At 46.8% G+C, this 25,572-nt stretch overlaps 1 protein-coding gene across 2 annotated transcripts in view; it reads left to right on the forward strand.

The window, feature by feature from the left end:
• Window positions 1-1,169: 1,169 nt before the first annotated feature.
• Window positions 1,170-25,572, forward strand: part of podxl (podocalyxin-like) — a 78,364-nt gene continuing 53,961 nt past the window's right edge. For both annotated transcript variants that reach the window (XM_055653392.1, XM_055653391.1), the window contains exon 1: window positions 1,170-1,490. In XM_055653392.1, the coding sequence (XP_055509367.1) occupies window positions 1,460-1,490 (31 nt within the window). In that variant the 5' untranslated portion in view covers window positions 1,170-1,459. The remainder of the gene's footprint in view (window positions 1,491-25,572) is intronic.

A 25,572-nucleotide genomic window follows, 5' to 3' on the forward strand; every position in this document is an offset into this window, starting at 1 on the left:
CTCTGCCAAGGACAAGAACGCTCTGCAGAGAGTAGTGCGTTCGGCCGAACGCACTATGGGAACTTCACTCACCCCCCTGCAGGAACTATACAACAGGAGGTGCAACTCCAGAGCAAACAAAATCATGGGAGACCTCTTCCACCCCTGCAACGGACTGTTCCAGCTGCTACGGTCAGGCAAACGCCTCCGTTGCCATGCGGTGAGAACGGAGAGGTTGAGAAGGAGTTTCTTCCCAGAGGCAATTCGGACTGTAAACGCCTATCTCACCAGGGACTAACTCTACAGAACGTTTTTCCTTCCACTATTTATTATGTAAAAGAATATGTGTGTTATGATTGTGTTTATAATTTTTTTGGTTGTTTTGTTGTTTGTCTTTTGCACAAAAGTCCGCGAGCATTGCCACTTTCATTTCACTGCACATCTCGTATGTGTATGTGACAAATAAACTGACTTGACTTGACTTGATTGGATCTGGAAGCGGATCAATACATCTATAAATAAAACTGAACGACGCAGACATCTTTTCATTTGAACAATTGATTTGATTGTATTAATTTTAATATATTAATGTTTAAAATCCATGCATTGAAGGAAGAATATTTTGCAGCCCACCTGTGGTCCTTAACCCCAACACTAACCCTAACCCTAAGCGGGCGTCACCCACAGACCAGCATACGTCAGCGTGTGACAGAGCGCACGGCATGATGAGACATCCAAATGTCGCCCCCGGATTTTGTACATTGCAAAACCCTGGGGCGACAGGGAGACACTGCGCATCACCTACGCGTCACCGTGCGTCACTCTATGCGTCACCACGACTCACGCCCCAACCACGACACGACAACCTCTTTCCAGACTGTCGCCGAAAATGTCGCCCAAGTGGGACAGCCCCGTCACCCATTCCTTCTCTCCAGAGATGCTGCCTGTCCCGCTGAGTTACTCCAGCTTTTTTGTGTCTATCTTCAATTTAAACCAGCATCTGCAGTTCCTTCCCACACATAAAGTGTCTATTCTTCCCATATTATGTCCCGTCTCCACACAGCACCACGATTAATATCCGATTGCTCGGTTAAGAAAGTCAATTGCATAGCGTTCGTGTGGGAGACAGGGTTTAGGGGGGATGCTTGTCCCTTTAAGGAGGAGGCTCCACGCTGGAGATGTCTTTGTGTTACAAGCGGGGCTGGCGCTATTGTCATTCCCGTGGCGGCGGCGTGAGCATCAGTGAAGCAGGCAGCAACGGCGGGACTCTTTCACACTCACCACCCTCGGGGAGGAAGAGTAAACCAGGAGAGGAAGGAAGAGAGAAAGAGCAGAATTGGCTGGAGAAAGCGACTCCCGAGCAAACTAAAACCCCAAGTGAAGATTTAACTTGAACTGAACCGAACGAATCCCAGAGGTTGCAATTCCAGTCTCAAGTCCATTCAACTTGGCCAGTCGGGGGGGGTCCCCGTTCGTGAAGATGAGGTTACTGATCCTCTTGAGTTTTCTGGGTGAGTGTGGAGACTTTTCATTGAATATTTGCCGTGTTCAGGATGGGAGTTTTGTGTCAATCTGATCAGTTTCAGATAACGGTGTCAACGCGCCACAAGGCGAGCAGGTTATTGTTGCAACTATTGTGGTTTCTGGTGGGAACTGGTCAAACCACCTTCGCCAGCTATGTAACGGTGTTTGTGTTATCAGAAACTCGCTGGAAAATAACCTAAACAGCAGGCAATCGAACGCAAAATCACACAAGGAGGGGTTATAACGTTTTATGTATGGAGTAAAGTACCAGTCTAAGCACAGGTGTGTGTGTTGCACAAGGACTTGCTTCTTCTGACTGCAATGAAACATAGAAACATGGAAAATAGGTACAGGAGGAGGCCATTCAGCCCTTCGAGCCAGCACCGCCATTCATTGAAAATCATGGCTGATCGTCCCCAATCAATAACAAGTGCCTGCCTTCTCCCCATATCCCTTGATTCCACTAGCCCCTAGAGCTCTACCTAACTCTCTCTTAAATCCAGCAATGCTGCAACTTTGGACAGTCCAACTCGTGGATATGATCACAGAGTCGTACAGCCTTCGACCCAACTTGCCCACACCGACCAACATGTCCCAATAGACAAAAGGCAAATGGTGCAGGAGTAGGCCATTTGGCCCTTCGAGCCAGCACCGCCATTCAATGTGATCGTGGCTGATCATCCCCAATCAGTACCCCGTTCCTGCCTTCTCCCCATATCCCCTGATTCCGCTATTTTTAAGAGCCCTATCTAGCTCTCCCTTGAAAGCATCCAGAGAGCCTGCCTCCACCGCCCTCTGAGGCAGAGAATTCCACAGACTCACAACTCTCTGTGAGAAAAAGTGTTTCCTCGTCTCCGTTCTAAATGGCTTGCTCCTTATTCCTAAACTGTGGCCCCTGGTTCTGGACTCCCCCCAACATCGGGAACATATTTCCCCCCTCTTGCGTGTCCAAGCCCTTAACAATCTTATGTTTCAATGAGATCCCCTCTCTTCCTACTAAACTCCAGAGTGTACTTTGTCCCATCTGCACTAGTCCCACCTACGTTCTCCCCAAGTTCATCAAACCTGTCCAAATTGCTTCTTAAACGTTGTGATAGTCCATGCCTCATACTATCTACTCCGGCAGCTCGTTCCGTACACCCACCATCCTTTTATGTAAAAAAGAAAGTCGCCCCTCTGGTTCCTATTAAACCTTCCACCGTCACCTTAAATCCATGTCCTCTGGTTCTCGATTCCCCTACTCTGGGTAAGAGATCCTGTGCATCTACCTGATCTATTCCTCTCACTATTTTGAGATCACCCCTCATCCTCCTGTGCTCCAAGGAATAAAGTCCTGGGCGATCTTTAGTTTATTTTGGCATCATGTTGGGCGCAGACATCGCTGGCCCAAGGGCCTGTTCATGTGCTGCACTGTTTAGTGTTTAAGAAGGAACTGCAGATGCTGGGAAATGGAAGGTAGGCAAAAATGCTGGAGAAACTCAGCGGGTGCAGCAGCATCCATGGAGCGAAGGAAATAGGCAACGTTTCGGGCCGAAACCCTGAAGAAGAAGGGTTTCGGCCCGAAACGTTGCCTATTTCCTTCGCTCCATAGATGCTGCTGCATCCACTTAGTTTCTCCAATATATTTGTCTACCTGCACTGTTTAGTGTTTAGTTTAGAGTACAGCGCGGAAACAGGCCCTTTGTTCCACGCCGACCAGCGGACCCTGCTCACCATTACTCTCCTACACACACGAGGGACAATTTACAATTATACCAAGCCAATTAACCTATTGGAGTGTGGGGGGAAACCGGAGCTCCTGGAGAAAACCCACGCAGGAGAACGTGCAAACTCCGTACAGGCAGCACCCATAGTCAGGATCGAGCCCGGGTCTCTGGCGCTGTGATGCACCAACTCTACCGCTGCGCCATTTTAAATGCGCCGCTCGTTTAAATGTAATTGTCTCAGAGTCTCCTCTACACTGGCTCCTTGCCAACCCTTGTTGGTGGGACTGGTCCTCACATGAGTGGGTTGCCATCTATCAGGAGCCTTTGCCTATGTGGTTGATGCCACCCACACATTCCCTTGGCACAAGGCTGCCTGTACGTGGCACCGTTCCGATTACTGCCTGGCAGCCATGTGTCATTATTGGGTGGACTCAACCGCCTCCTCCCTCTTCAATAGTCATTAACTCAGGTCGGGCCATTTCCTGAAAACTTCATTGTGCACACCGCCTCACTGCGCCAGAGGTCCAGGTTCGATCCTGACCTCGGGTGCTGTCCGTGTGGAGTTTTCACGTTCGCCCTGTGACGGCGTGGGTTTTCTCTGGGTGCTCCAGTTTCTTCCCACATCCCAAGGACATACAGAGTTGTAGGTTAATTGGCTTCTGCAAATTGGCCCATAGTGTGTAGGGAGTGGATGAGAAAGTGGGATAACATAGAACTAGTCAGTGTGAGTGGGTGATTGGTGGGCGGCGTGGACTCGATGGGCCGAAGGGCCTGTTTCCATGCTGTAATTTTCAATCAATGACGTCCCCTTGTCAGTGCCTTCCTCACCCAACTCCTACCTCCATAAAACAATCCTTCTTCAGTCAAACAACCCCCCCCCACCCCACTTCCTCACCCACCCCCCATTTGCTATCTGTACAAAAACTTTCCGTAACATTGAAGTTTCAAAAAAAGTAAAATAGTAACTTTATCATTTATTTATTCATGGATGTGAACACTAATAAGAGTCCAGGTCATTAGCCAGCGAGGAATTATCCCCTGATTGAGGATGTGGGCAGCACGGAGGTACAGCGGTAGAGTTGCTGCCTTACAGCGCCAGACCTGCGTGGGTTTTCTCTGGTTTCCTCCCACACTCCAAAGGCTCCGCACTGGTTTGCAGGTTAATTGGCTTGGTGTGTGTGCGTGCGTGTGCGTGTGTGTGTGCGTGTGTGTGTGTGCGCGTCTCTCTCTCAGTGGGTCGAGGCACACGCGATCTCGACGCGCTGTCCCCTTGCCCTCTGCAGCCGCCTTTCCACCTCCATGCTCCACCACTGGCGGGCAGCCCACTGTTATATTTAAGAGGGAGTTAGATGTGGCCCTTGCAGCTAAAGGGATCAGGGGGTATGGAGAGAAGGCAGGAACAGGATACTGAGTTGGGTGATCAGCCATGATCATATTGAATGGCGGTGCAGGCTCGAAGGGCCGAATGGCCTACTCCTGCACCTATTTTCTATGTTTCTATGTCACCACCACCACCACCCATCCTCTCCTCCATTCTGCCGCCACTATTCAACATCTTGTTTACAAAGATCGATGAGGGATTTGTGAATTCCATTTGATGCCTCTCTCTGTGAGAAACTAAAAATTGACTTTCTGCTTCTCAAGTCGCGCCTTTACTTCTGAGGTTGCTTCTCTGGTAATATCTCCGAGGTTAGCCAGCCATGGCATCCCGGATTATAAATGGTAGTAAATAACTCCTGAGAGAATTTACAATCCATGGGCAGGAGGGTCGGCAGCCATCTACATCTGGAATATGTCGAGAAGATTACCGCACTGCAGGCTGCCTGATCAGCTCAACTCCTCCCTGTGAGCAAACATCAATTCCTGCAAATCTGGAGGATGATGATGTATAAACAAGCAGCTCCAGTTAATCCCAGGGGTTTTTAAACAAAGTCTTTTGTTGTCACATTTTTTTGGGGACAAAGTTTACATTATGTGAAACAAAATAATTGTCAAAATTCAGCTTTGGTTTAATTTAATGGCACATAAGGTCATAAGTAATGGGAGTAGAATTAGGCCATTCGACCCATCAAGTCTACTCCACCATTCAATCATAGAAACATAGAAATTAGGTGCAGGAGTAGGCCATTCGGCCCTTCGAGCCTGCTCCGCCATTCAATATGATCATGGCTGATCATCCTACTCAGTATCCTGTACCTGCTTTCTCTCCATACCCCCTGATCCCTTTAGCCACAAGGGCCACATCTAACTCCCTCTTAAATATAGCCAATGAACTGGCCTCTGAACTAGTGACATAACCAATGAACTAGTTACCTTCTGTGGCAGAGAGTTCCAGAGATTCACCACTCTCTGTGTGAAAAATGTTTTTCTCATCTCGGTCCTAAAGGATTTCCCCTTTCTCCTTAAATTGTGATCCCCTTGTCCTGGACTTCCCCAACATCGGGAACAATCTTCCTGCATCAATCAAACGTGGCTGATCTATCTCTCCCTCCTAACCCCATTGTCCTGCTTTCTCCCCATAACCTCTGACACCTATACCAATCTATCTAGCTATCTGTCACTGCCCTTAGAATATCCACTGACTTGCCAAAGAATTTCACAGATTCACCACCCTCTGACTGAAGAAATTTCTCCTCGTCTCCTCCTAACAGCAGGGAAATGAGCCCTTCTGCCCAAGAGTCCACACCGGCCATCCGTTCACACTAGTTCTGTGGTCCCACTTTCTCATCCATTCCCGACGCGTTCGGGGCTGTTTAACCCGCACGTCTCTGGGATGTGGGAGGAAACCGGAGCACTCGGTGAGAACACACACGGTCACAGGGAGGACGTGCAAACTCCGCGCAGACAGCATCCGAGGTCTGGATCGATCCTGGGTCTCTGCCGCTGTGAGGTAACAGATCTGCCAGCTACATGTCTGTGCCGTCCATAAAACTATAATATGGGTTGGCACAGCTAATAGAACTGCTTCCTCGCACTTCCAATGACCTACGCACTATGTGACAATTTGCAGAGACATATAGTGTGGAAACTGGGCCTTCAGCCCAGCGAGTCTGCACCGATCAGCAATCCCCGCACATTAACACTAAGGACAATTTACAATTATACCAAGTCATTTAGCCAACAAACCTGTATGTCTTTGGAATGTGGACGAAAACCGAAAAGTTAGGTGAAAACACACAAAGCAGCGGGGAAGAGACAATAACTTAAGACTTTTGCCTCCATCACAGTGAGGAGGTGCCTGGTGAACTCACTGTGGTGGATGTTAAATTTGTGTTTATTGTGTGTTTTGTTATTTATTATTATTATATGTATGACTGCAAGGCAACGAAATTTCGTTCAGACCAAAAGGTCTGAATGACAAATAAAGGAATCTAATCTAGAATGTACAAACTCCGTACAGACTGTACCTGTCATCAGGATCGAACCCGGGTCTCTGGTGCTGTAAATCAGTAGCTCCACCTCTACACCTACTCACACTTGGTCATTGGACTCTGCCTAGCTGATTCCATGTCATCGGGAAAAGTTTCTTGCTGTCTATTTGACCGCTCGACAACTTGTCCAAATTTGTAGATGACTCTATGACTATTACGCCTTTTCTCGTAACTAAAGCACTCCGTCCCAGACAACATCCTGGTGAACTTCCTCTGCACCCTATCCAATGCAATTCATTTCTTCCTGTTCCGTGGTGATTGGAACTGTACACAATACTCTACCTGTGACCTGGTCACATTATCTACGCCCTGAATAAAGAAGGCGTATACAGAGTTGATGTGGACAAGCTTTTCCCTTTGAGAATAGGGAAGATTCAAACAAGAGGACATGACTTCAGAATTAAGGGACAGAAGTTTAGGGGTAATATGAGGGGGAACTTCTTTACGCAGAGAGTGGTGGCGGTGTGGAATGAGCTCCCAGTGGAAGTGGTGGAGGCAGGTTCATTGGTATCATTTAAAAATAAATTGGATAGGCATATGGATGAGGAGGGAATGGAGGGTTATGGTACGAGTGCAGGCAGGTGGGACTAAGGGGAAAAAAATTTGTTCGGCACGGACTTGTAGGGCCGAGGTGGCCTGTTTCCGTGCTGTAATTGTTATATGGTATGATAGTGCTAATGTATGGGGGAGATCGCTAGTCGGCCCGGGCTCGATGGGCCGAAGGGCCTGTTTCCGCATAAAATCAATGTGCAACGGGTCAAAAGATTCAGCCATGTGGCTAAAGCACGTGCAAAATGTCAATACGCAAAAACCCCCTGAATTTCATATGTGAAACCGTGCAGTATTAATGTACTAACAGCACAGATTATTGATGTACATCCATAAGAGACGTGATTAAAAGTTTAATTGTTTCAGCAGTCCAAGAGAAAAGCTGTATACATCGGCTGAAGCATCCTATGCCTCAATTCTTCCTGCAGCGCATCTTGCCGACTCCTTCCAGTCATTGTATAGTTAATTTGAATCAACACAGTAAAAGGCCAACATGCAAGGCACATCAATGCTGAATTGATTTTTAAAAAAGTGGAAATGAGATAAAGGCTAACGGAGGGCAAGTTAGGTGCTTGAGTGAAACCAATCTGCTAACTACCCATGGTTAATAAAAGCTGCTGGACAAAAATGTACTCCTATGAAAACTGAAATGATTCAGGGTCATGGGTTTAGTCTCTGTGAATTTCTTCACTGCTCTGCAAGTACCTTCTATGAACTATGCCAGTGACACTTAATTAAAAGACGTGTAGGCGGCGGAAAGCTAATCCAATGTAAATATTTGATCAACAAGTCGATGCTAGACAATTGTGCGGAGGTTCTGTCGCCTCAGATCATTGAAGATTCAGGTCACGGTGGCGCAGCAGTAGAGTTGCTGCCTCACAGCGTCTGCGACCCAGGTTCGATCCTGACCACGGGTGCTGTCTGTGCGGAGTTTGCACGTTCTCCCCGTGACCTGCGTGGGTTTTCTCCGGGTGCTCCGGTTTCCTCCTCCACTCCAAAGACGTACAGGTCTGTTGGTTAATTAGCTTCAGTAAGAAATTGCAAATTGTCCCTAGTGTGTGTAGGATAGTGTTGGTGTACGGGGATCGCTGGTCACCGTAGACTTGGTGGGCCGAAGGGCCTGTTCCAACACTGTATCTCTAATGTTTAAAGTCCGTCCCCGGAGACTCGAGCACAAAAATCTAGACTTAACAGAATTAATGGACGTCCTTTTAGGAAGGAGAGTGGGATACATGTCTTTAGTCAGAGGCTGGTGAATCTGTGGAATTCTTTGCCACAGAACTGTGGAGGTCAGGTCAATGGATATTTTGAAGGCAGAGATTGATAGAATCTTGATTAGTACGGGTGTCAGAGGTTGTGGGGAGAAGGCAGGGGAATGGGGTTAGGAGGGAGAGATAGATCGGCCATGATTGAATGGCGGAGTAGACTTGATGGCTTAATTCTACTCCTATTCCTTCTGACCTTATGACATCTGACTGCAAGCGTGGCAGCGTTGAGGAGTCTTTTGGGTGCAACATTAAAGTGAGGTCCACCTGGACTCGGAGCTGGATGAATGAGATCGTGTGGCACAGTGTTGAAATTGCACCAGGGGAGCCATCGCTTTCAATGGATACAATCTCACAGAAGCTCCACTGAGAATTCAGCCTGGATTACATGCTTAAGGCTTTGGAACGAGGTGCAAATACACAAACTGCTAATTCAACCTCCACCGAGCGTAGGGTCAGGTCAGGGATTGGAAAGTGGTTGGTGCTGTAATAACAACATCAAGCAGTGCTGAATTTGGGCGAATACAGAAATTGCTTTTAAACAGAGCCACGACTGCGATTTCGGGGACAATTGCAGCGCGTCTCAGAGATTAGCGATTCAGATGTAACTGCACTTCTGCCAAGTACAGGTTAATGAAGACAGGATTGGAGCCAAGTTAATAACGGTGATTTGTGGGTTTCCACACTGTTAAACTCCAAAAACCAAAAGGCAAGCAGGACTATCAAGGAGCAGAGTTAACCCAATGGTGTCAGTGCTGTTCAAGCAAACTACATCAATGAATGAGACACAGACCAAGTGCAGGCTTGGCGATCGATTTCACCGAATGCCGCAAGGGCCGCCTCTCAGGTTCCGATCTCCCGGTTGCTAAATACTCCAACTCTCCTTCCGATTCACATACTGTCTCCTCAGATCCTGGTGAACGTCTACCGCTGCACCATCGAGAGCATCCTTACCAACTGTATCACAGATATGGTATGGCAACTGCTCTGTCTCCGACCTGAAAGCACTGCAGAGGGTGGTGAAAACTGCCCAACGCATCGCCGGTTCCTCACTCCCCTCCATTGAGTCTGTCTAAAGCAAGCGTTGTCTGCGAAGGGCGCTCAGCGTCATCGAGGACTGCTCTCACCCCAACCACAGACTGTTTACCCTCCTACCATCCAGGAGGCGCTACAGGTCACTCCGTTGCCGGACCAGCAGGTCCAGGAACAGCTTCTTCCCTGCGGCTGTTACACTAATCGACACTGTACCTCGGTGACTGCCAATCACCCCCCACCCCCCAGACACTCCTCCCACTAGGAAAAAACTACTATGACTGTATGCATGTAAATAGATTTAGTTATTGCTCATATTTATGTCGCCCTTCTAGGGAGATGCTAACTGCATTCCGTTGCCTCTGTACTGTACACTGCACACTGACATTAAAGTTGAATCTGAATCTGAATCTGACCTTTCTGTCCTGGGCCTCCTCCACTGTCACAGGGAGGCCCAATGCAAATTGGGGGAACAGCACCTCATATTTCACTTGTGTTTAAGAAGGAACTGCAGATGCTGGAAAATCGAAGGTAGACAAAAATGCTGGAGAAACTCAGCAGGTGCAGCAGCATCTATGGAGCAAAGGAAATAGGCAACGTTTCGTCCCGAAACGTTGCCTATTTCCTTCGCTCCATAGATGCTGCTGCACCCGCTGAGTTTCTCCAGCATTTTTGTCTACCTCATATTTCACTTGGGCAGCTTGCACCCCAGCGGCATGAATGTCGACTTCATTAAATTCAAGTAGCCCTAGCTTTTCCTCTTTCGCCGTCCCTCCCCCTACCCCAGTTCTCCGATTGGTTTCACTGTCCTTCCAAATAAATATTAGATTGTGTGCCTCGTTGTCACCTTCCCCTCAGCTACCAATGAACCATTTTACATTTTCCTTGAGCATCATCCCCTTTGATCTCTTGTTTTCACACCTTACCCATCCATATCTCTATGTCTCTCTCTCCCTGACTCTCAGACTGAAGCGGGGTCTCGACCCGAAACGTCATCCATTCCGGTTCTCTGGAGACGCTGCCTGTCCCGCTGAGTTTATCCATTTTGGTGGCAAAAACAGGAAAGCAGACTATTATCTAAATGGTGGCCGACTAGGAAAAGGGGAAATGCAGCGAGACCTGGGTGTCATGGTACACCAGTCATTGAAAGTAGGCATGCAGGTGCAGCAGGCAGTGAAGAAAGCAAATGGTATGTTAGCTTTCATAGCAAAAGGATTTGAGTATAGGAGCAGGGAGGTTCTACTGCAGTTGTACAGGGTCTTGGTGAGACAACACCTGGAGTATTGCGTACAGTTTGGGTCTCCAAATCTGAGGAAGGACATTATTGCCATAGAGGGAGTGCAGAGAAGGTTCACCAGACTGATTCAGGACTGTCTTATGAAGAAAGACTGGATAGACTAGGTTTATACTCTCTAGAATTTAGGAGATTGAGAGGGGATCTTTTAGAAACTTACAAAATTCTTAAGGGGTTGGACAGGCTAGATGCAGGAAGATTGTTCCCGATGTTGGGGAAGTCCAGGACAAGGGGTCACAGCTTAAGGATAAAGGGGAAATCCTTTAAAACCGAGATGAGAAGAACTTTTTTCACACAGAGAGTGGTGAATCTCTGGAACTCTCTGCCACAGAGGGTCGTCGAGGCCAGTTCATTGGCTATATTTAAGAGGGAGTTAGATGTGGCCCTTGTGGCTAAGGGGATCAGAGGGTATGGAGAGAAGGCAGGTACGGGATACTGAGTTGGATGATCAGCCATGATCATATTGAATGGCGGTGCAGGCTCGAAGGACCGAATGGCCTACTCCTGCACCTAATTTCTATGTTTCTATGAGTTACTCCAGCACTATCTTCGGTGTAAACCAGCATCTGCAGTTCCTTCCTATACATCAATGGATTCGGAGCAGGAGCCAAAGCTCTGTGTGTGTCCCGTGGAAAGCAGGCATCTGAAAATAGTACATGGCAAAGCAGAGCGTGATGAGAAGGATCTGTTCGTGTTCAATGTACGTCTTAGAAGTTGGGGTGGGGTTTGGCAACTAGGGCAAGATAACAAAAAAAGATATTTTTCTACTTGCTATTTGTAGAAAAATAAAAACCAGACCTCTAATGTCCCTGCTACAAATTCAGAGGAGAGGATACTGAAGATCAAAGCACTTCCTGCAGTGTGTCCTGTCAAAGGATGTACATAACCACTGGATGTCCTGGATGAGGTTCATCCAACTGCAATTGGTCTTGGACGTGTGAAAATAAAGCGTTATAAGATAGGATGTGCTCATCTATAGCCCGGGATATACCTGACCATGGGATGTTCCAGGGATAGGCATGCTGTATCTACTGAACATTCTTCTATAGTATGTGTCCATCCTCTAGCTACCTCAGAAGAGGATGAGAGACGTTGTCTATCCATGTCCTCCAGAGACTGTAAGATTATGTGATAGGAGCAGAGTTAGGCCGTTCGGCCCATCAAATCTACTCCGCCATTCAACCATGGCTGATCTATCTCTCCCTCCTAACCCCATTCACGTGCCTTCTACCCTGATGCGACTTGACCCACCGAGTTACTCCAGCACTTTGTGTTCTACGCAGATCCCAGCATCTGCAGTTCCCGGTGTTTCCAGTTCATGCAATCTGTCCGTCTTTGCTCTGGTTTACTTTAGAGATACGGCACGGAAAGAGGCCCTTCGGCCCACCGAGTCCATGCCGTCCAATGATCACGCGCACTCTAGTTCTATCCTACACACAAGGGACAAGTTGCAGAAGCCAATTAACCTACAAAACTGCACGTCTTTGGAGTGTGGGAGGAAACCGGAGCACCCGGAGAAAACCCTCGCAGGTCACGGGGCGAACGTACAAACTCCGTACAGACAGCGCCCGTAGTCTGGATCGAACCCGGTTCTCTGGCGCTGTGAGGCAGCAGCTTTTGAACGATTGCTTTGAATCTTATAAAGTTTCCCAAGTTTTGATGGTGTCAGTTGTAATAATAATTATTATATTATTATTATTAATTAATTATTATGATTATTTATTTTAATAATTCCAGTAATTTTTATGTTGCTCTTGAACTGAAATGTAAGCCTCAATCTGGCAGCTTGTGAGAAGGGACAGCAACCTATTCATTAAAGGGGCAGATGGAAAAGAATGTTCCAGAATTCATACATTTCAACTTTTTTTTCTTGGGAGGTGGCGGGAACCGGTGGAAACAATAGATTTCCTTTGCAGGGAATTAAACTGTTTTCCTTTCTGTCTTTATCTGGGCGAAGATTCAAAAAAAGATTCCAAATTTAACTTGTATGTTTAAATTCCTATTTGAAACTCCCCCCCACCCCCCCCCCCCCCCCCCCCCCCCCCCCCCCCCCCCCCCCAAGTAAACCTTGTACTTTCCGTCCGAATTAGGCAGCACAGTGATTAATGAAACAACACCTCTTGTGAAGCACAATGTATTTGCATGATCAAAGTTATTGCCCCCCTTTTTTGTGGGATTGGTGTCAGGAATTCCTGGCCTCCGCTAGCAAAATGTGTCGAGAATAATCCTCCTTTGTTTCTTGTTGTCAGGATATGGGAAGAGGTCTCAACACCCTTGTTGATTGCCCAACCCCAATGGTACTTGCAGGCACCGGCAGGCGTCTGCAATGGCGTAGGCTTTGGGATCATGCTTCGGCCAAACCAGGGAAGGGTGGGATGATCCCCTCTCCGTGAAGTGCATCGACGGACCAGTTTATGTGATGGTGGGAATGGCAGATGCTGGCTTAAACCGGAGATAGGCACCAAAAAAATGAAGTCACCCAGCATGCCTGGGGCAAAGGAATAGGTGACGTTTCGGGTCGAGACCCTTCTTGGTTCTTGGTTGGTTCTTGGTTTCTTGGTCCTCCAATATATTCCAAAAGGAATTTAAATTGGAGGTGGTGAAGGGAGGGCTTAAGCCAGAAAGGGTTATTGGGAAGAAAGAGTTGCATCTGGTTGGGTAACTATAGTTGGGTGGAGATTATTCCATGCTTTAATTGTGCGGGGGAAGAACAAATTGCTGTACACATCTGTCTTTGTAGATGGGATCACAAGTTGGATCGAATGCCCTCGTCTGCTCCTAATTGGTTTGGGTTTGGTGTAGGTCTTGTAGTCTATGTCGAGCTGACCATTTAACATTTTGTAAAAACAGGTCAAACGGTGAGCGTGAATTCACGTCTGTCTTGGAGAGGGTTCCACCCCAGAGAATTCAGAAGTTTGGTGACACTCGCTTCTCTCTCATAGGTGTTAGTAACAAATCGAGCTGCCTGTCTTTCGACACGTTCGATGGAAGATAACCCTTCTTCAGACTGAGAGTCAGGGGAAAGGGAAATGGGAGATATAGACAGTGATGTAGAGAGAGAGAGATATAGAACAATATGCAGATATTGAAAAATATGCCAAAAAGTAATGAGGATAAATGAAACAGGCCATTGTTGGCTGTGGCTTGCTGTGGTAGGTGAAAATGAGTTGAAGACAATGTGACTTAACAAGACTACTTTAAACTAGTACGATGATTTGGGTGGGGGAAGGATAGAGAGAGGGGATGCAAGCGTTACTTGAAGTTAGAGAAGTCAATATTCATGCCGAACATAGACATATAAAGCTGGAGTAACTCAGCGGGACAGGCAGCTTCTCTGGGGAGAAGGAATGGGTGACGTTTTGGGTCGGGACCCTTCTTCAGACTGGTTGCAAACTGCCCAAGTAAAATATGAGGTGCTGTTCCTCCAATTTGCATTTGGCCTCACTCTGACAGTGGAGTCAGGACAGAAGGTCAGTGTGGGAATTGGAAGGGGAATTAAAGTGTTGGCAAATGGGAGATCAGCCTTGTTTAATTCTTGTGCCCATGTGATGTCTCGTCTGGTCAACTGCTCTCGGCTCGTAAGCTACTAAATTTTGAATTCTATTGTGTGTTGTGTTCTTTTTAATTGTATGGCTGCATGGTAACTCGTTTCCCTGTACCTCACTTGGTGCACGTGACAAATAAATGTGAACCTTGAACTTTGAAGAAGGGTCCTGACCCAAATTGTCGCCTGTCAATTTCCTCCGTAAATGTTGAAACAAGGAACTGCAGATGCTGATTGACCACGGAAAGAGCCAAAATGCTGGAGTAACTAAGCAGGCCAGGCAGTATCTCTGGAGAAAAGGAATAGATGACGTTTCAAGTTGAGATCCATCTTCGGTCTGAATGAAACCCACGCAAGTCACGGAGAGAACGTACAAACTGTGTACAGGCAGCACCCGTAGTCAGGATCGAACCCTGGTCTATGGCTCTTTGAGATAACAGCCCCACCACAGCACCACTGTGTTGCCCCAGATATCTTATCTTCATGATTCATGAGTACTTGAAGTCTAGTCAACATTTATCTTCAATCCACCACATTTGCTCTCTTAAGTGACCTCTCCCATGGGTTGCTCCCAACCCCATGAGCCATGTAGGGAGAGGGGGGGGAGGGGTTACAGTCTCCATTAGCCCTTGTTCCTTCAAGAGTTTGATTGCCAGTAATTACAAATTGGCTCTTGGAAACAAATTGATTCTTTTAAAGCAGCCAATAGTCACAAACGCTACAGTTAAATCACTTAATTTCTCCTCTCTAATTAGCTAACTAATGTTTTGGGTTGTTAATGTGTCATTAGTACTTGCGATCTATAATTGCTTATTATTGCTCTATTCCATCGTGCTACAAAAACTGCGTTCTCTGGAACGGAACTAGTATTGTGGCTTGTGTTTCCCAAATGATGGCCAAAAGATAAGGTATTTCTTCCATTTAAAAACATTGAAGTATCGGGCATACGGTTTGTTCCGAATACAATGCCAATTTAAACTGATCTCACCTGCCTACAGGTACATGATCCATAATCCCACTTCTCCATGCGGTTCCATGATGTGCCTATCTAAGAGCCACTATTGCATCGGCCTCCACCACCACCCCTGGCAATGTTTTCCAGGCCCCCACCACATTCTGTGTTTTTAAACATATAACTCACACCCCGCACATCTCCATTAAACCTTCCTCTCTAGTGTTGGGCAATGACACCCTGGGGGAAAAAGGTACTGCCTCCCATATCTTCCTGTTGAGGGGTGGGTGGTCTGCTGTTTGGAAATCCATGAGAGAGGTTATTGGCTCCTCAACCAGTCACTAATCCAGTTACAAATTCCGGTGATATCTGAAGATGTGTTTTATAAACACGTTTGCTGAGATTCAACCTTTATTTTCCAAGTCATCTGCAACCTAATAGTGGCGCAGTGGTAGAGGTTGCTTTACCGTGCCAGAGACCCGGGTTCAATTCTGGCTCCTTTGTACGGTGTTTGGTCCACCTCTCTGTGAACGCATATGTTTTTTCCTGGTGCTGCAGTTTCCTCCAACACTCCCAAGACCTTACGTTTGTCAGCTAATTGGCCTCGGTAAAAATTGTAAATTGTCCCTGAGTGGGATAGTGCTAGTGTACGGGTATCGCTGGTTAGCGCAGACTCAGTGGGCCGAAGGGGCCCGTCTCCACGCTGTATCTCTAAACTAAACTAATGCCAAATCTCTCTAGAATGTATTCATTTGCTGCAGAGAGGTGGAAAAAGCGGGTTATACTCCTAAAATATTGCAACATTCCTTGCATCTGACAAGCAAATCCAGTATGACAAACTAGCATTCTGGAAGGATATGGGTGGGACTGAATTGGATATACGCATTGAAAAAGCAATTGAAGTAGATTTGTACCTCGCCCAGTGTGTCGTAGAGTCACGGAAGCAGGACCTTTGGCCTAAATTGTCCATTTCAACCAAGATGCCTCATCAAAGTTAGTCCCATTTGCCTGCATTCAGCCCGTATCCCTCTAAACCTTAGGGTGGGTCACCCTCCCTTTCTGAACCTATCCATTTAGCATTTCATTCATCTCAATGAATTGAGAGTCGGGGTCATTCCATTCAAGGTAAGCAATTTCCCCTGGAATATCACCGTACCTTTAGCAAGGAGATAAGAAGGAATTGCTTCAGTCAGAGGCTGGTGCATCTGTGGAATTCATTGCCACAGAAGGCTGTGGAGGTCAAGTCAGTGGATATATTTAAGGTGGAGATTCACAGATTCTTGGTTGATATGGGTGTTGGGGTTGTGGGGAGAAGGCAGGAGAATGGGGTTGAAAGGGAGAGATAGATTGAATGGCGGAATAGACTTGATGAATCGAATGGTGGGACTGTCATATGCTGAGAGAATGGAGCGGCAGGGCTTGTATACTCTGGCGTTTAGAAGGATGAGAGGGAATTTTATTGAAACATATAAGATTATTAGGGGTTTGGGCACACTAGAGGCAGGAAACATGGTCCTGATGTTGGGGGAGTCCAGAACCGGGGCCACAGTTTAAGAATAAGTATAAGGGGTAAGCCATTTAGAACAGAGAGAAAGGAAACACTTTTTCTCACAGAGAGTTGTGAGTCTGTGGAATTCTCTGCCTCAGAAGGCGGTGGAGAGCTAGATGGAGCTCTTAAAAATAGTGGAATCAGGGGATATGGGGAGAAGGCAGGAACAGGGTACTGATTGGGGATGATCAGCCATTATCACATTGAATGGCAGTGCTGGCTCGAAGGGCCGAATGGCCCTGCACCTATTCTCTATTGTCTATTGAATGGCCTTACTCCGAGAATTAAAAAAATAATTTCCAATAGATTTACATAGTTATTCAGCACTTGCTTTATACATGAGCATAAGACATAGGAGCATCTAGTGCTTGCACCTTCTCTGCCAATCATCGGATTGTGGCAAATGTTCTACCATGACCTCATCCCCTGGACTATCCCCATATCCTAGGTGTGTTGTGTGTAAGACGTGGGGATCGCTGGTCGAACGAACCCGATGGGCCGAAGGGCCTATTTCCACACTGTATCTCTAAAGTAAATGTCGGAATTAGGTAAAGATGTCAAGCATCTTATGAAAGGAATGAAGAAAATGCCTCAAGGGAACCCATCTTCACACAGGACCGTGTGAGTGAGGGTAGCCTTTGACGCTAGGATTTTTACATTTATGCCAAGCCAATTAACCTACAAACCTGTACGTCTTTTGAGTGGGGGTGGAAACCGCAGATCTCGGAGAAAACCCACTTGGTCCCGGGGAGAACGTACAAATTCCGTACAGACAGCACCTGTAGTCGGGATCGAACTCTGATCTCTGGTGCTGTGAACCACGATTCTACCACTGCGCCACCATGTTGCATAGTGTTGATGTAATTGAAGCTGAAAGCAAAGGAATAGTGAGTTACTACAGTAATATATATATATATAGAGATAGAGAGATAGAGATATAGAGATAGATAGAGAGATAGATAGATAGATAGATAGATAGATAGATAGATAGATAGATATAATATACAGATAGATATATATAGATAGATATAGATACAGATACTATATATATATTTTTTTTTAATATATATTTTATATATATGTTATATATATGTGTATATATATATATATATGTGTATATATATATATATGTGTATATATATATATATATATATATATCTTTATATGTATATATATATATCTTTATATGTATATATATGTATATATATATATATATATATATATATACATATATATCCAATTAGGTCAATTGTAAATCATATATAATGAAAGGTTTCCTGTGGCTGGTCAAAAGAATGTTTGAATACCTTTGGGGTTTAGGATGAAGGGCTGCTCAGGCCCACGACAGGAAGTTCTTCTTGCATCGGATGCAGGAAATGAATTCATTCAGTTCACTCACTTTTTTGGTGTTGAACGATTTAATCAAAAGATCATAAGAGATAATGAGTAGAATTAGACCATCATGTGTACTCTACCATTCAATCGTGGCTGATCGATCTCTCCCTCCTAACCCCCATTCTCCTGCCTTCACCCCATAACCTCTGACACCTGATGCATGAATGGACACACTCAAACAACAGAATTGGATGCTGTTAACACCGGCTGGAACGAACATGGCGAGTTTCAAATACAACGTCTAATAGATATCGCAAGGACCTTTTAAAGTTATAGAGTGGTACAGTGTGGAAACAGACCCTTTTGGCCCAACTTGCCCACACTGGCCAACATGTCCCATCTACACTAGTCCCACCTGCCTGCGTTTGGCCAATATCCATCAAAACTTATCCTATCCATGCACCTGTCTAAATATTTCTTAAACATTGTGATAGTACCTGCCTGAACTACCTCCTCGGGCAGCTCGTTCCATACACCCACCACCCTTTTGGTTACCTCTCAGGTTCATATTAAATCTTTCTCCCCGCACCTTATACCTATGTCCTCCGTTTCTCAATTCCCCCAACTCTGGGCAAGAGACTCTGCAACTGGACCCAATCTAGTCCTTTTCTATAATTTCCTCTTCTTCTTATCTTTCATCTTGACCCACAATTTTAAAAGTAGCAGTTGTATAAGATGTTGGTGGGGCCACATTTAGAGTATTGTGTTCAGTTCTGGACCCTGTGTTTTCGGAAAGATGTTGCCAAGCTGGAAAGGGTACAGAGAAGATTTCCGAGGATGTTGCCAGGACGAGAGGGTCTGAGCTATAGGCAGAGGTTGAGCAGGCTGGGACTCTATTCCTTGGAGCGCAGGAAGTTGAGGGGTGATCTTATCGAGGTGTAAAGATCATGAGAGGAATAGATGTTAGGAATAGGGGTAGGTGCATGAGTCTCTTGCCCAGAGTTGGTGAATCGACGACCAGAGGACATAGGTTTAAGGTGAAGGGGAAAAGATTTAATAGGAATCTGAGGGGTGACTTTTTCACACAAAGGGTAGTGGGTGTATGGAACGAGCTGCCAGAGGAGATAGTTAAGGCTGGGACTATCCAAATATTTAAGAAGCAGTAAGACAGGTACACGGATAGGACGGGTTTGGAGCGATATGGACCAAATGCTGGCAGGTGGGACTAGTGTAGCTGGGACATGTTGGCCGGTGTGGGCAAGTTGGGCCAAAGGGTCTATTTCTACACTGTATCACTCTAGAAGGTGTCTCTAGAAGGTCCTTGCAAATATGTCCCAATATTTATTGAACATTGAGTTTGAAACTAGCTTCCCTTACAGGCCACCCGTTCCAGAGGAGAGCTGCTTGATTCTTACTTTGCACGATTATCCTGTGCTCGGCCTCGTGGGAACAGGTTCTCCTTCTTGAAGCTGTCAAAATTGTTCGTGGTTTCGAGTGGGTCTGTGTGCCCCACTTTAACCTTCCCTGGAATGCTCTATAGTTTGAGATTGGCACTGGAGTATGAGACTGCTGGAGAACTGTGTGTTTATCGGAATGTCAAGGAGGCTCTTAAAGAAAGGCCAATCAAGAGTGTTTATTGTCAACGAACATTGACACAAAAAGCTGGAGTAACTCAGCGGGGACAGGCAGCGTTTCTGGAGAGAAGGAATGGGCGACGTTTCGGGTCGAGACCCTTCCTCAGACCCTACATCACACATACCAGCAACTGAACAATGCTGGTCCCTGCCCGCTGCAGCACAGCAGGCCTGTAGACGTCATATTCATAGATAACATTCAAAAAACAATAATAGTGCAAAGAATGACAGAGGTCCCGAGTGCAAACAAAGACATCCCTTTGAATTAGTCATTCAACAGTTGCCGCAGACAGCCTCAGTCAAATTGACTGGTGGATTAAAAGCTGATGCGTTTTAAATGGGATTGAGAGGAAAAAAAATCGGATGAATAAATGTTGCCATCTGTTTGTGCATTGTAACAGTGTGTTGATGTTGAACTCTCTCCCCAAAGTTGGTGGGATTGATGCCGATGAAAATGCAAAGCGCGGCACGGTGACGCATCGATAGAGCTATGCCCCTGTCCCACTTGGGCGCTTTTTTTGGCGACTAAGCTGTGTCCACATGGTCACCGGGATGTTGCCTGTATGAGTCGTCTCCTCAGTCGCCCAAAGAATCGTGGCGTTTTACTGGTCGCCGCTGGATTTTGAAATGTTTTAAAAATTTTCAGCGCCAGTTTATTTGACGCCAATGAGCGTAGCTTGACCTCCTGCTGTAGGTGCTGTCATAGGTCGTCGCCAGGTGACATAGGTTGTAGCCAGTGCTGATTTTGGTGAATTCCATTGGCGACTACCCACGTCAACCGGCGACGGGTACCGACGACTGAATTATCTTACCCTTGTCGTAGCTTGTCACGGGTGGACGTAGGTTGCCGCCTGTGTGGTCGTAGGTGTGGTCGAAGGTGGACGTCTTAATGGGTCGATGGTTGTCAGTAGCTTGCCGCAGCTTGACGTTGACTAGATGGTAGGTTGTTGTAGACATTGTCGTAGACATGGTCATAGGCGGATCCAGTCACCATTTTGTTTGGCGACCTGCTGCGATTGTGACAGTCGTCGAATAAAATGGAGCAAGTGGGACACGCCCATTACTGCCTCACAGCCGCCAGAGATCTGGGTGCAATCCTGACTGCATGTGCTGTCTCCACGGAGTTTGCACGTTCTTGGTGTGTGTGCTTTAACACCATTCCTTACAATGCTATGCACCACAGCGATCGCAACTACTACTGAAGTGTGGATGGCCGTTGGCTCGCTAGAAGCTCCTCCGCCCTTTGACAGGTCTTGTTTTTGGTCCTGCTGGGGTCCACAGCCCCCTCCTCACCTGGCAAACCAGGCGGGGGAGACCATGTAGTCGTCGACTATCGGACCGTGGAGCAGGGAGCATGGCATTACATGGGACCCCGTGGCGGGGGGGAACTGCTCCTGACCTGACCGACCAGAGTGCTGGTGGCATTGATCATGTTTGACATCCACTTTATAATGTGCTGAGATATCAACTGAAAGGGACCTCACTGTCCTCAGTGGAGTGCTTGCCTCCGATGGCTTGTAAAGTCAGGACCAACTCTCTACAATGGTTTCTACAACCAATGTGGCTGTGAGCAATCTGTCCAAGATGTGGAGTAACCTAATGGCCCAGAAGCTGGATTTTCTCTATCTTGTACAAGGCTCGTGTTTGGTGTAAAAATGTCAAATGGAATCGATTCAAAATGTCATCTTATCCTTATTTACCTAAACTTCTTCTCGAATTACATTCTTGGAAATCCAATGTATTTTGTTGTGGTGGGTGAGCTGGATGCTTTAAAACCTCTATGACCTTTTGTGACTCTAGGATGTTCCAAGTGATTTTCCAACTACTGATGTTGTGAAGGTTAATGAGAAACCTTGTGCTTCTGATAGAGTCTCCTTTCAATCTTTTAATTTACCTTGGGACTGGAGAACATGACACAGATAAGGTAGACCCTGAGTGTTGCTTCAAGTAAAGCCAGAGTCCATGTCCTATTGAATACGTGAAAAGGCTAAACTGAAGCCTAAAGGCTGAAGAGGTTAAACTAAAAACTAAAACCACTCTTTGCTCAAAGTATTCATGACAAATTAGTGGAGGAGTACCTTTTGATTGTTTAGTTTTTTCTCACTCATTTTTGCTTCGCGAGGTGAAGGGAGGCATGATGGCGCAGCAGTAGAGTTGCTGCCTTTCAGCGGCAGGGACCCGAGTTCGATCCTGACCACGGGGAGATAGACACAAAACGCTGGGGTAACTCAGCGGGTCAGGCGGCGTCTCTGGCGAAAAGGAATAGGTGGTGTTTTGGGTCTAGAGCCTTGATCAGACTGAGAGTTGGGGGAGAGGTGAACGAGAGGAATGAAAAGGTGCAAAAAAACAAATGAATGAAAGGACAAAGAGCCGGAGTGCAGGAGGAATTGTGGTGGTGGTGTGGTGGTGGTGGGGGGGCAGCGGGAGAGGTTCTGCAATGCCCCTGTCCCACTTAGGAAACCTCTGGAGACTTTGGGCCCCACCCAAGGTTGCTGTGAGGTTCCCAGAGGTTTTTGTCAGTCTCCCTACCTGCCTCCCACTACCTGCAACTTCCGGGAACCGCACGGAAACCTTGGGTGGGGCCCAAAGTCTCCAGAGGTTTCCGTTCAGGTCTCCTAAGTGGGACAGGGGCATAAGGCTACAGTTGCTGTCTGGGTCCGATGAAGCCCACCCACCATTACACTACAATCGTGGCACTTTTGCAATTGTCTATGATTGCTCTTGTCTGTAGTATGAGTTTACTGGATTGTGCGCAGAGCTAGATAGGGCTCTTAAAGATAGTGGAGTCAGGGGATATGGGGAGGGGGAAGGAACGGGGTACTGATTGGGGATGATCAGCCATGATCACATTGAATGGCAGTGCTGGCTCGAAGGGCCGAATGGCCTACTCCTGCACCTATTGTCTATTGTTCCCCTGAGAGGGAGACCCAGGATTTCAATATCACCCCAATATCCCCGGAGCTCCATTTCTTGTTTTATTGTTTTTGCTTAAAGGCATTTAATTGCAAGTGGACCTGACAAGAAGCGATTAAAAGAGAGACTCGGTGCTCCTCAGACATGTGCATGCTCATAAAATTGGAGTCACCATCCCACAGGCAACCTTCAGCAGGGTGAATCTGCTTTTGATCTAAAGAGCCGAGTGGGTCTGGGGTCTGATTGTGTCGCTGTCTTGACTCACACCCGTGGCTGCGTTTAGTTTAGTATCGTGATACACTTGTGAAACAGGCCCTTCGTCCCACTGAGCCCGCATCGACCAGCGATCCCCGCACACTAACACTATTCTACACCCACTCAGGGCAATTTTACATTTATACCAAGTTGATTGACCTACAATCCCGTGCGACTTTGGAGTGTGGGAGGAAACTGAAGATCTCGGAGAAACCCCACGCAGGTCACGGGGAGAACGTACAGCCAAGCATCCGTAGTACCCGGGTCTCTGGCGCTGTGAATGCTGCAAGGCAGCAACTCTACCGCTGTTGCACCGTGCCGTCCAAGTATCCCTTGTTGTTTGGACAGCAACTTGTGCTGTGGGACTGGACACTCGCAAGCAGATGGACTCTGATAAAGGACCTGAGTCAAAGACTGCTGACGTATACGGGCACTGAATGACTCAAACCACCTTATCATTAAGGCTGAGTTTTATGTTTATTATTGGCATGTGTACTGAGGTACAGTGGCGCAGTGGCGCAGCGGTAAAGCTGCTGCCTCACAACGCCGGAGACCCAGGTTCGATCCTGACTACGGGTGCTTGCCAGTACGGAGCTTGTACGTTCTCCCCAAGACCTGCGTGGGTTTTCTCCGAGATCTTTGGTTTCCTCCAACACTCCCTAGAGTTGTAGGTTAATTTGTGTGTGTGTGTCATTAGACTCGATGGGCCGAAGGGCCTGTTTCCACGCTGTATCTCTAAACTAAACTGGCTTTAAGTTTTTGCTTAAGGAGGCTTATGTTTTTGCTTAAAGGCCAGCAGAGGCAGAACCTGGTCGAGTTTGTTCTTGCTTATTTAACAATCAGGAGGGGAGTGCACCATCTTCATCCCAATCCAACTCTCCCCCCCCCCCTTGTATAACCTCATCCCATTCCTCCTGCGTCCTGTTTCTCAGTCCACTTGTGCTCCCAGCATTAGCACAGTCACATTCTTTCAGCAGAGAAAGAATCCGTGGATTTTTAAAATATTTCTGTGTCTATCCACAATCCACACCAGCAAATGCTGCCCCAACTGTATGAATGAATGAATACGTTTATTGGCCAAGTATTCACATACAAGGAATTTGCCTTGGTGCTTTGCCCGCAAGTGACAACATGATATACAGTGACAGTTAGGAATGACACATAAAACATTAAACATTCATAATAAAACATTATCGATTAAACATGTGAATTAAATAAAATACCAGAGCAAAAGGAGGTTACAGATTTTTGGTTGTTGAGTAGAGCTACTACTCGTGGAAAAAAAGCTCTTTTTATGTCTGGCTGTGGCAGCTTTGACAATCCGGAGTCGCCTTCCAGAGAGAAGTGATTCAAAGAGTTTGTGAACAGTAGTTATAGTGATTATAGCATGGAAACGGGCCCTTCAGCCCAACTTCCCCCTGCCGACCAACATGTCCCATCTACACCCGTCCCACCTGCCTACATGCGGCCCATATCCCTCCAAACCTGTCCTATCCATGTACCTGTCGAAATGAGTCTTAAACGTTGCGATAGTACCTGCCTCACTGACCTCCTCCAGCAGCTCGTTCCATACAACCACTGCCCTTTGTGTTAAAAGTTCCCCCTGAGATTCCTATTAAATCTTTCCCCATCACCTTAAAGTTACATCCTCTGGTTCTCGATTCCCCTACTCTGGGCAAGAGACTCTGTGTGTCTACCTGATCTATTTGGCTCATGGATTTTATACACCACGAAAAGATCATCCGCCATCCTCCTGCACTCCAAGGAATAGTCCCAGCCTGGCAACATCCTCGTAAATCTTCTCTGCTTGACGACACCTTTCCTATAACACGATGCTTGGAACTGAACGCATTGCCTCAAAGACTCTTAAATAGTTATCCACCTAGATGTGAGAAATATTGTCTTTCTTTCCCCGCCCGATGATTTAAGCTACCCTACAGAAGGCTGTGGAGGTCATATCAATGGGTATTTTTAAGATGGAGATACAGTAGATTAGTATGGGTCTGGGGTTATGGGGAGAAGGCAGGAGACTGGGGTTAAGAGGGAAACATAAGTCTCCAGCGCTTAATTACTATTTCTGACCGAGGGGATCTGGCTTGAAACAAGGGCACGACCCTTGAGCTGAGGGCTCAGCTGTCAACCTCGGCTTCAGTGGAAATCACTCCGTGTGGCTTTGCTCCAACTTTGTATTAGACTATAGACAATAGGTGCAGGAGGAGGCCATTCGGCCCTTCGAGCCAGCACCGCCATTCACTGTGATCATGGCTGTTCATTCACAATCAGTACCCCGTTCCTGCCTTCTCCCCATATCCCCTGACTCCGCTATCTTTAAGAGCTCTATCTAACTCTCTCTTGAAAGCATCCAGAGAATCGACCTTCACTGCCTTCTGAGGCAGCGAATTCCACAGATTCACAACTCTCTGGGTGAAGAGGTTTTTCCTCATCTCTGTTCTAAATGGCCTATCCCGTATTCTTAAACCGTGGCCCCTGGTTCTGGACTCCCCCAACCTACAAACCTGTACCTCCTGGGAATGTGGGAGGAAACCGGTGCACCCGGAGAAAACCCACGCAGGTCACAGGGAGGATGTATATACTCCATACAGGCAGCGC

The sequence above is a fragment of the Leucoraja erinacea genome, chromosome 22 (assembly GCF_028641065.1).
Source record: "Leucoraja erinacea ecotype New England chromosome 22, Leri_hhj_1, whole genome shotgun sequence".
Taxonomy (NCBI): Eukaryota; Metazoa; Chordata; class Chondrichthyes; order Rajiformes; family Rajidae; genus Leucoraja; species Leucoraja erinaceus.